The sequence below is a fragment of the Hyperoodon ampullatus genome (genome assembly GCF_949752795.1).
Source record: "Hyperoodon ampullatus genome assembly, chromosome: 2".
Lineage (NCBI taxonomy): Eukaryota > Metazoa > Chordata > Mammalia > Artiodactyla > Ziphiidae > Hyperoodon > Hyperoodon ampullatus.
Genome location: NC_136915.1, coordinates 23,609,392 through 23,621,725, shown reverse-complemented (window position 1 = coordinate 23,621,725; position 12,334 = coordinate 23,609,392). Strand labels below are relative to the sequence as shown.

General features: G+C 48.7%; 1 protein-coding gene across 1 annotated transcript in view; it reads right to left on the bottom strand.

Annotated features, from left to right (window-relative positions):
• Nucleotides 1-418: 418 nt before the first annotated feature.
• Nucleotides 419-12,334, bottom strand: part of OPRD1 (opioid receptor delta 1) — a gene marked incomplete at both ends in the record, with an annotated part of 36,910 nt that continues 24,994 nt past the window's right edge. The window contains 2 exons of the mRNA XM_079697983.1: nucleotides 419-960; nucleotides 3,427-3,776. Coding sequence (XP_079554109.1) covers nucleotides 419-960; nucleotides 3,427-3,776 — 892 coding nt within the window. The remainder of the gene's footprint in view (nucleotides 961-3,426; nucleotides 3,777-12,334) is intronic.

Genomic DNA, 12,334 nt, shown 5'->3' with positions numbered 1-12,334 from the left:
CTCCTTGGTCCTGGGCCCGGTCTCAGGCCAGACCCCAGTTCCTGCAAGCCCAGCTGCAATTAGAACCCGTGGCTGTCTCGAGGTTGGGGCCCCGCCCCCGCCCCCCGCGCGGGGGCCCCGTTTAGCCGCCCAATCCTAGAGCAACAGGTCCCACTCCCCTAGGCTCGCTAGCTTCCCCAGCCCAACCCAAAGCCTTTGACCTTGAGCTCAGCCTAGAGGCACCGCCCCACCATCCTTCCCCCCCGCCCCCCCGCCGCCTTCCCCAGACCAGAGGTCCACCCCACTGCAGGGGCCCCATCTCCAGGCCAGCGGCCCCCTTCCGCCCCACTCCGCGTCGTGGCCCCCGCCCCCATTAGAACTCGGCATGACCGCCGCCGGGTCACTCCGGAGGGGCGCGCGGCGGGCCGGCCCGGCGGGGTCAGGCGGCGGCGCCACCGCCGGGACCGTCGGACAGGGTGCAGGCGGTGACCCGATCGCGGGCCGTGGCTTCGCGGGCGCGGCCGAAGCTGCCGGGTTCCGGGCGGCCGCAGGGCGTGCGGCAGAGCTGGCGGAAGCAGCGCTTGAAGTTCTCGTCAAGGAAGGCGTAGAGCACGGGGTTGAGGCTGCTGTTGGCGTAACCGAGCGCGATGCACAGGTGCAGCGCGGCCACCACGAGCGGGTCGCGGCGGTCGATATCCACCAGCGTCCAGACGATGACGAAGATGTGGATGGGGGCCCAGCACACCACGAAGGCGCCCACCACCACCAGCACCATGCGCGTGATGCGCCGCAGACTGCGGTCTTTCTCCTTGGAGCCAGAGAGCAGGCGCACGCTGCGCAGGCGCAGCAGCATGAGGCCGTAGCAGACGGTGATGACGAGGATGGGCACAACGAAGGCGAAGAGGAACACGCAGATCTTGGTCACCGTGTCCCAGTACCAGCTGGGGCTGGGGAACTGGAGCATGCACACCACTGCACCGTCTGGGCCGGGGAAACAAGGAAAGACAGTGGGTGAGGGGCTTGTGGGCCTAAGGACCTTGTCTCCCTGCTCGCCCACCCTTCTCGGCTTAGTCAAGCCCCACTGCCTCCTCCTGGCCTTTTCTCAAGGTGATTTCTACCCGGAATGTCCTCCATCACTTCTGCACTTGGTGAACTCCTATTCATCCTTCAAGACCTCAGCAGGATTGGCCCTAACCTAGGAGGTCTGCTTTCTATATTCTCTCCCAGTCCCTTTATCAACCTCTGTGTACATGGGCAGCAGTGATATAATGATAATGATATAATTTAGCCCAAGCCCACTAAATGACAGTCATTATGATAACAGAAAATACCCCACACATTTCCAAAGTAGCTCTAATGGGGAAAATATTGCTAGGATTGACTTAGAGAGCATGAGTTAAGAGCAGGACTCAGGCCCTGCTGTGTGATGTGGCCTTGGGCAAATTATTGAACCTCTACCAGAGCTCCCATAAAGTGGGACTAACAATAGTACCTAAACTCATAGGGTTGTTGTGAGGATTAAATGGGCCATGGCACGGAAAGCATTTAGCACAGTGGAGTTCAAGCACTGGGTGCACTCACAGGGCCGAGGAGCAGAAACATGTGGGAGTCCGGGGGTCAGAGCTAGGGCCAAGGAGGCAGATGTCAGCTTAATGTCAAGAACTTTCTGACTGCCACACTTGTCCAGAAGTAAGAGGGGCACCTAGGATGGAATGAGCTCCCTGTTCCAGGAGTGTGGGCTTGGGCTGGATGAGCACCTCAGGGGATGTTATGGGATTCAGATACAGGGCTGAGGCTGGCCCAGGGGACTTCCAGGACCTCTTGGGATTCTGGAATCTAAGGACCAACCCAGTGGACTTGGAGCCTGAGAGTTGTAAGAAAAGGGCTGGGATCCACAGACAGAGTGGGTCCACAGGACATCAGGCTGGCAGGACCCCCACCAATGACTGAACCCAAGGACTTCATTGTACAGATGGCAGAAGCAGGCCCAGAGAGGAAGAGCACTTGTCCAAGGTCACACAGCAAGTGGCTTACAGAAGTGAGTGCCAATGACACACACTGGGGGAGTGTATGTGTATGTGTAAGAGAGTGTGTGTGGGGGGTTGGGGATGAGGGGGCCCATCTGGCCTGGCCCCAGGAGGGCTGCAGTTAATGGCCTGTAAACTGAAGGCTGAGAGTGAGGAATGGGGCCCAGCTGGTGAGTCAAGTCTAATCACACGGAGACTATATAAGGCACCAGGAGCTCTACCCTTGTGAGAGTGGAGGGTGGCCAAGAAACCTCCCACCAAGCCTGTTCCCTCTCCTACCACAACACAAACCTTCACCCCAGCAGCCAAAAGGAGCAACAGATATGGGGGTGGGAACCTTGGGTTCTAGGCCAGATTCTACCAAATGTCTGGCTATGTGACCCTAAGTAAACCACCTGACCTCTCTGATTCTGTTTTCTTTTGGTCCTATGGAAGTAGGAGTCCCTGCCTTGTCTATCTCACAGGCTTAATCATTCTGATAGCTGCTACTTATTGGGCCTTGACAATGAGCCAGGCCTTGTCCTAAGTCTTTTCCGCATATAACCTCATTTAATCTTTTCAACACTCCATGATAGAGTGTGGCTCAGATAGGTTAGTGACCAGTGTCTTTGGCACCCTGCTAAACTACTTTTCCCACTTATATCAAGTAGGGGTCATGTGACCAGCCATCACTAGGAAGTGATGCGCCCTGACATTTAAAAGTGGTTGTGCTTTCTCACCACTCCCATATTCATCTGCTGGCCAGATGCCAGCACACTGCATCCAAAACCATCATTTGGAGCCTGGATCCCTGAATGACTGTGTGGAATAGAGCCCCTCCTCCACTTACTCACATTGGATTGTGATGTGAGTGAGAAACTTCTACTGTGTTAAGCCTTGGAGCTTTGGAGATTGTTACAGCAGCCATCCTGACTGATACAGGTGGTTACTGTACTAACTACTATTTTACTCTGAGAAAATGCACCTGTCATTCTGTGCAGGCCATTCTCTAGGCCTTGCTTTGGTCATCTGGGTCAACGGGGTGGAAGGGAATTTGGGATGGGATCGCAGATCTTGTGGCCTGCATTGCTCACTGGTCAGTGACACCCTCTCCTGACTGGCTATCCATCCATCTCCCTAAAGGTCAGTCATCCACACATCTAGCCATCTGTAATCCCATTTATAAACTTCCTTTGGCCAGCTACCCATATGACCACCGACCAGTCATTCATCCTCACAACAGTTCACCATTCACATTCCCATTTGTTGACTATTCACAGTCCCACTGGCCAGCCATCCACACTTTCATTGATCAGTAATCCATACTTCCATTGGTGAGCCACTTAACACCCACCCTGGGAAGTGGCCTGCAAACCCACGGAGGCCTGTGAGCTGCCTCCTGTGGTCAGTGACCTGTATCAAGGCTCCCTCCCTCACTCACCCCGGGGGCGGGTCACGGCCATGACCATGATGGGTACACCAACACCCGAGGCCAGGACCCAGATGCAGATGTTGATCAGCTTGGCCTTGGCAGGTGTGCGTAAGTCCAGGGCCTTGACAGGGTGGCAGACGGCAATATAGCGGTCGACACTCATCATGGTGAGCGTGAAGATGCTGGTGAACATATTGTAGTAGTCAATGGAGAGCACAACCTTGCAGAGCAGTTCCCCAAAGGGCCACGTCTCCATCAGGTACTTGGCACTCTGGAAGGGCAGTGTGCTGGTGGCCAGTGCGTCTGCCAAGGCCAGGTTGAAGATGTAGATGTTGGTGGCTGTCTTCATCTTAGTGTACCTTAAAAGGAAGTGCATTTGTAATTTTTCCATTTCACAGATTTCAGTTTCACATGAAACTCAGTGAGGGGAAATGACTTGCCAAAGATCACACAAAAGGTCAGGGGCAGAAGTGGGACTAGAACCCTGAACTATCTGATTCAGCATCACTCCTTTCCACTATAACAGATGCAAAAGGAGTTCTCTGGCAGGGGGTAACTTTGGCAGGAGGTATTGGAGGAAAAACCCTTATCTTCCCAGGGGTTCTAAGCAATATGGTTAAAGATAAAGCTGGGCTCCAGAGGAAAACAGGTCTAGGTCCTAATTCTGCCTCTACTATTTATTAGCTGAGTGACTCTAGACTAGTAACTTGAATTCTCTAAGCCGCAGTGTCCATAACTGTAAAAAAAAGGTGATACTTTTACCAACCTCATAGGGTTGTTATAAAATTTAATGAGATGATATAGCATTTAGCACTGAACTCAAAGCATGGTAAGTGCTCAGTATGTGATAGCTGTTATTATTCTTCATATGTAAGAATGAAGCTGGAGCCTAGACCAGAGTGACCTGACCCTCTGGCCTCTGCCACTGACCTGGCCTTTTGGGAATATGACCAGCCAGCTCCAAGGAAGCTGGGGCAAACTGGCTGGGGCCTTAGACTGCCTGGATATCCTCCATGGTAGACCAAGGCTCCCAGTCTATGGTCCCATCCAGACCATCTTATCCCCAGGTAGCTGGACTCACCCAGCTGTGGGGAAGGGGAGCAGGTGACAGAGTCACACATCTGACCCAGGGCACGAGCCCAAGTGTCCAAGCCAGATGTCTGCAACAAGCTGGGCACCCAGAGTTCTGCAATGTCCCTCCATGCTCTACGCTGCCGCCCAGCTGCCTGCACTACAGCTGACCCCTTGTCGGGCCAACATTTATAGTCACAACGCCTCTGTACCAGGGCCTGGGCTGGCCACCGGATAGCCTGGAGGAGGCTAAATACACTGAAATAGACCATCCCCATGCAGTGTGATCATCATAGAAACATATGCACACTGAGGCAGGGGTAAGGATGCCTTTCATGCCCTGGAATGATCTGAGAAACCCAGGGAAGGGTTGCATGAGCAACTCCTCAAATTTCAGAGCAGGAAGAGCCCTGAGAGATTGAGGGGAAGTGATTTTACTACCGTGTGGTCCAAGGACTCCCAAAGGAATTACCGGAAGAGCCTGTGAGAAGTGAAAATTCTTGGACCCCCCCCCAGACCTTCTCAATATTTTTTTTTGGAGGGGGGGCCATGCGTGGCATGTGGGATCCCCGACCAGGGATCGAACCCATGCCCCCTGCATTGGAAGCGCAGAGTCTTAACCACTGGACCACCAGGGAAGTCCCCTTCTCAATCTTAATCTCTGGAATTCAGGCCCAGGAATCTTCATCTTTAACAAGACAACACACACACACACACACACACACACACACACACATACACACACACAATTCTCACGGAGTTTAGTTTGAGAAACAGTATGTAGCCTAAAGCCCACACGGGGGAGAGACGGGAAAGTGACCCAAGGTCACAGAGCCACAGTGGAGGAACCAAGGTGAGAACTTGGACTTCCCGGCTCCCAGACAGTGCTCTCTCCACCCTCCACCAAGGGTGGAAGCACGCTGTGTGCCTCTTCTCCCCTGGGCCGGAATCCCCCTGACACCATGCCGAGCCCGGGGCACCCAGGATGAGCACACCCGGTGTGTGCTGAATGACTGAACGAACTCATATCAGCTAAGGCTGTTCCTTCATGAAGTGACTGATTTTTTTGGTTAAAAAAAAAAAATTGACTCCTTCATGGTCCTCCAGGGCCAGCATCTGTCCCACTCCCTTCCAAAATAACTATCTGCCCTGGGATGGAGAAGCAAAAAGTTTTGCTCGGAGACAGCAGAACTGCAAGTCTCGGGAAGTCTGCCTTCAGCGGGTGCAGGAACAGCTGTGTGGGAGGCCGCCTCAATCCCGCAGCTGACTTGTCTAATTTCACTTCTTTTACGCAGAACAATCAGAGGCTGTTCTTTGCCTGCTATTTTGATTTGGGAAGGATCCTTCAATTCCCAGAGTGGGCTGGGACGCTGGGAAGTGGGTGATGAAGCTGCTGTAGCTGGTCCAGGCAGGGCTGAGGCACGCCGACTTTGGTAGGCGGGGCCCCAGCAGAGCTAGAGGGAGGCCTCTCCTCACAGGTCTCCCCACCACTCCCACGGCTCACCGGCTGTCAAGCCCGGTCCTCCTCACCTCCTCAGACAAATCCTACCACTCTCTGGCTCTCAGCCCCGTAGGGGCTCCCCAAAGTTCCTCCATATTCCACAAACTGGCCCTGACCACCTCTTGGGTCTCAGCTCCCAGAACCTTCCCCCTGATGGACGCGCCCCCCACTCCCCATCCCGGCCTCTCTGCTGTTCTTTGGACACATCAAGCCCATCCCACCTCAGGGCCTCCAGACTGCTGCTCGCTCAGCCTGGAACCTTCATCCTCCAAATTTTGCCTGGCTTGTTCCTTCACTTAATTCAGGACTCTATTCAAATATCTCCTCCTCAGAGAAGCTGCCCTGCCCTCTCTATCTTAAGTACCCTCTCTTCCCTCTCTTTATGCTGCTTCATTCTTCTTTACAGCACGAACCACCACCTGACTTTATCTTCTTTTCTCTCCCTTTACCTCTCTCGCCCACGTAAGCTCCCTGAAGGCAGGGCAGTTTGCCCATCTCGTTCCCTGTTGTGTCGTCAGGCCTACTAATGGTACCTGGCAAATAGCAGGCTCTCAGTAGACATTTGTGGTACAGATGTCTTAGTCCAAGCCTCCTCAGTTCTCACGGGAACCATCACAGCAGGCTCCCTGCCCCACACTTTGTCCTCCACATGAAAAGGTAGATTTTCGCAGGCAGATTCGACTCTACTGCTTACAATCGTTCCATGGCTCCCCACTGCCATCTGGATAAAACCCAAACTCCTCACACTGGCATTCCATCTGGGTAGCCTCCTTTCCCACTGTGCCTGCCCATCACATCCAGCCACATCTGTGGTTCCCTCAGATGCTCGTTCATTCTAGCAAGCCCTCCCTCCTAAGAGACAGCCACGGTGATGGTTTGGCAGGAATCCTTCCAAACCGCATATATGTGGTTTCCGCCAATGTAATACAATTACCTAGTGTCATAGTACTATAATGAAAACACTTGCCCCTCTGCCCTACCCCATCCTCACTTCTCTGTCCTGCTCACCAGAGGCAACCACGTTTAATGTTTTTAATTATTTTTCTAGTGATTATCTCCATAATTCTAAATAATATGCTTAAATGTCTATTTCTTGATGTATCTATTTTAGACAGTATCTGTTGAGGTTTGTATTCGGTTAAGCCAGGCTATGCAGCAGTAACAGACAATCCCAAAATCTCAGTGGCTTAACACACAAAAAAGCTTTATTTCTTACCCTTGCAGAATCCATTCAGTGTCTCCAGCACAACCATATTCCATGAGGCAATTCCAGCCTGCTTCACTCTTGTGGCTCTGCTATCTTAACCCAAGGCCTCCTGGGTCACCACAGAGGGAGAAGCAACAGCCACAGGGGCATCTAAGCTTCATTCTAGCTGCAAGACAGTACTTTCACCTGAAGCTGACTGACCAGAACTAGTTATATGGCCCCAACCAATTGCAAGGGGCTGAGAAGTAAGCCCAGGAGGGAGAACCAAATATTAGTGAACACTACCAAGATCCTCCACAACTCTCTAATATGGTAGATGAGGATTAACTCTCTTACACTACACAACTTCCTGTCTCCATCCTCCTAATATAATTCTACCACAATTTAAAAATTTTTAGCTAAATTGATATTCAAGGTTTACTTTTTTCAGGGTTTATATTCTTTTTTCTCTTTCAAGCTTTTTTTTTTTTTAATTTTTATTTTAGGCTGTGTTGGGTCTTTGTTGCTGTGTGCAGGTTTTCTCTAGTTGTGGCGAGGGGGGGCTGCTCTTCATTGCGGTGCGCAGGCTTCTCATTGTGGTGGCTTCTCTTGTTGCGGAGCATGGGCTCTAGGCGTGCGGGCTTCAGTAGTTGTGGCTCACGGGCTCAGTAGTTGTGGCTCGCGGGCTCTAGAGCACAGGCTCAGTAGTTGTGGCGCACAGGCTTAGTTGCTCTGCGGCATGTGAGATCTTCCCTTACCAGGGCTTGAACCCATGTCCCCTGCATTGACAGGCGGATTCTTAACCACTGAGCCACCAGGGAAGCCCCACAGGGTTTACATTCTTATGACTTTGTAGATACTGTCCACTGAGCCAAATGGTATACTATAGTTACATTTATTTTCTAGTACTGATTTTTGTTTTTCCTGGAGTTAATAATTGCCTCTTTTTTTCATTTGCTTAGTTCTGGGTACATATTGATAAATCTCTTCACAAACACTCCAGCAGATCCATAAAATGCCTTTTCCATGCAGTCACATCATCTATCAGTTCCTTTTGTTTTTCTAGTGAATCCACTTCCTGGAGCTTCCCTCCTCCCTTTTCAATCTGGGACTGGTTGCTTTCTAGACAAGCTGCACACCTGTTTCCTGGGTTACAAGTCTTTTTATCTTGGTTTATGCCCTTATTTTAGTGGAGCATATCTTCTAGTCACTTCCTAAGAAAGGGCACATAGGAAGTAAAAATTTTACACCCTTGTATGTCTGAAAACGTCTTTCTTCTATCCTCACTTCTGATTTCATTCATTCTACATAAAAGAGTAGATTGGAAACCATTTTCCCTCAGAAAATTGAAGGCATGGCTCCCTCATCTTCTAGTTTCTAGTGTTGTCACTGAGGTATCTGAAACGATTCTGATTCCTGATGTTTTGTATGTAATCTGTCCTCCCCACCCCTGAAACTTTTAGGACCTTCTTTTTATTCCCAGTATTCTGACATTTGCGATGATGTGCCTTAGGATGGCTCTTTTTCATTTTTATTAGGTCCTCTCAGTCTCAGGTTTATGCCCTTCAGTATACAATGTCCTCTCATCATTTCTTTGATCACTTCCTCCCCTCTGCTTTCTCTGGAATCCCTGGACAATCTGGTAGTCAGATATCAGATCCCCTGGATTGATCACCTAATTTTCTTATCTTTTTTATTTTCCATCTTTTTGGTACATCTTCTGGGAAATTTCCTTTTCATTACCTCTCAACCTTTCTACTGACTTTTTTAAACTTTGTTTTGTCTCTCATGTTTTATTTTCCCAGTGCACTTCCTTCTCTTATTGTTCCTTTTTATATAGCATTTATAGCATCTTATTTCATGGATATAATATTTTCTCTACTCTCTCTGAGGATACTAATAATTTTGTTTTGTATTTTCTTCTGCTCTCTGCATTGTCTAGCTGCTTCAAACATTTTTCTTTATTTGTCTGCTTTGGCTTCCCTCTTTTATCCTGGAAACTTCCTTCAAATATCCGGTGATATGTGACTAAAGGCTGGTCTTTGAGTGAAGCACTAATTAACTAATTGACAGCACTTGGGGTGGGGGGCTGTCAACTGGTGTGCTTCATTCTACAGGGATTGAATGAAGATCTGGCTTTTACACTAGGAACATTTAAATATCAGTGTCTGTAGGTCTCTTCTTTGGGGCATTCAGAAGAGAATCCTCCCATTTCCTGCCCAGGGAGCACAGTTCTGGCTGTCAGGATTCTCATAGCAGAGCTGGAGAAGGGGTCTGGGAAACCTCCATTTTTTCCTTTGGTATCTCACTCTGACCCTTTCTGTGTCTACTGGTCCCAAGTTCAGTTCCTCCAGGTTAACTTCTCCAAGGAAAAAACCATGACCTCCTGCAGAGCGGAGGGGTGGCCACCTGGCTGTGCAGGGTACAGGGGATGGGGGACTAAGGGTTTCACTGCTCTCTCTATAGGTAATCAATTCCCTGCCCCTGTTTTCAGCCCCACATCTCACCCCTTCTTAGCCTGTTCCTCCTCTTTGAATTGCTTTTCATCATCCAAATATGTGTTGCCATACCTTAAAGAACATAAACTGAGACACAAGAGATGAAGTGATTTTGCCCAAGGTCACATGGCCATTAAGTGGCAGAGCTGGTATTTAACTCCAGAAGTCTAGTGCCAACACCTGGCAATGACTTTGCTATTCTGCCCCTCCATGATTTTTACCTTCCTTCCTCCTCCACTTCCTTCCTCCCCCACATTCCAAAAAGTCAAGGAATGTGAGCTTATTATAAGCTGAGGTTTGTTCACTCATCCAACAGGTATTAATTGAGCAGCTGGTATGTGCCAGGCACTGAGTAACGGATATAGGAGTAAAGATGACAGTCTGACTTCTTGAAATTTATGGTCTCAGGGAGGGGGCAGACACTGAACAAATTGCTGCACTTTTTAGGCAGGGGAGTGATGTGGTTTGATTTATGTGTGTTTCTCAAAAGATCATTCTGACTACTGTGTGGAGGCTAGTCGTAGGGCAGAGCAAGAATGGGTGAGAGAATGAATTTCCTAGGAAGATAAATTATTTATTTCCCCACATCTCAAAATCCTACTGTTGGTCTCTAATTCCTTTTTCTTTTTTCCTATTTCAAAAAGTTGTAGATATGACATTGGACCCTTATATTATACCATATTTAAAAATTAACTCAAAATGGATATAAGACCTAAATGTAAGAGCTAGAACAATAAAACTCTTAGAAGAAAACATAGGGGGGAAGTTTTGTGACACTGAATTTGGCAGTGACTTCTGGGATATGATACCAAAATCACAGGCAACAAAAGAAAAAATAGATAAACTGGACTACATCAAAAGTCAAAGCTCTTGGGGTGCAGTGGTTAAGAATCCACCTGCCAAGGCAGGGGACATGGGTTCGAGCCCTGGTCCAGGAAGATCCCACATGCCACAGAGCAACTAAGCCCGTGCGCCACAACTACTGAGCCTGTGCTCTAGAGCCCGCGAGCCACAACTACTGAGCCTGCATGCGACAACTACTGAAGCCTGTGCGCCTAGAGCCCATGCTCCACAACAAGAAAAGCCACCGCAATGAGAAGCCTACGCACCTCAACGAAGAGTAGCCCCACTCACTGCAACCAGAGAAAAGCCACGCGCAGCAACAAAGACCCAATGCAGCCAAAAAATAAAATAAAATAATAAAATAAATAAATTTATTAAAATAAAAAAGTCAAAGCTCTTACGCATCAAAGGACACTATCAACAGAGTGAGAAGGCCATCCACAGAATGGGAGAAAATATTTGCAAATCACATATCTGATAAGGGGTTAATATCCAGAATATATAAAGAACTCCTACAACTCAACAATAAAAAAGCAAACAACTGGATTTGAAATATGGGTAAAGGACTTGAACAGACATTTCTCTAAAGATATTCAAATGACCAATAAGCACATGAAAAGCTACTCAACATTGGGCTTCCCTGGTGGCACAGTGGTTAAGAATCCATCTGCCAATGCAGGGGACACAGGTTCAAGCCCTGGTCCGGGAAGTTCCCACATGCCGCGGAGCAATGAAGCCCGTGCGGCACAACTACTGAGCCTGCGCTCTAGAGCCCGCGAGCCACAACTACGGAAGCCCGCATGCCTAGAGCCCATGCTCCACAACAAGAGAAGCCACCGCAATGAGAAACCCGCGCACTGCAACGAAGAGTAGCCCCCACTCGCCACAACTAGAGAAAGCCTGCGAGCAGCAACAAAGACCCACCACAGCCAAGAATAAATAAATAAAATTAATTAATTTTTTAAAATCATATTAAAAAGCTATAGGGGCTTCCCTGGTGGTGCAGTGGTTGAGAATCTGCCTGCTAATGCAGGGGACACAGGTTCGAGCCCCGGTCTGGGAGGATCCCACATGCCGCGGAGCAACTAAGCCCATGAGCCACAACTACTGAGCCTGCGCATCTGGAGCCTGTGTTCTGCAACAAGAGAGGCCGCGATAGTGAGAGGCCCATGCACTGCGATGAAGAGTGGCCCCCACTTGCCACAAGTAGAGAAAGCCCTTGCACAGAAATGAAGACCCAACACAGCCCAAAATTAATTAATTAATTAATTAATTAATTAATTTTTAAAAAACCCACTACTCACCCTTAATATTAAAAAAAAGCTATAAAAAAGATACTCAACATCATTAATCATTAGAGAAATGCAAATCAAAACCACAATGAGATACCACTTAGGATGGCTACTATTAAAAATAATAATAATAACAGAAAATAACAATTGTTGACGAGGATGTGAAGAAATTAGAACCCTCGTGCACTGTTGGGAGAATGTAAAATGGTGCAGCCACTGTGAAAAATAGCATGGCAATTCCTCAAAAAATTGAAAATAGAATTGCTATATGATCCAGCAATTCCACTTCCAGGTATATATCCAAAAGAATTAAAAGTAGGGTCTTGAAGAGATATCTGTACACCCATGTTCAAAGTAGCATCATTCACAATAACCAAAAGGTACCCATTGACGAATGAATGGATAAACAAAATGTGGTCTATACATGCAATGGAACATTATTCAGCCTTAAAAAGGAAGGACATTCTGACACACGCTACAACATAGATGAGCCTTAAGGACATTGGGCCAAGTGAAATAAGCCACC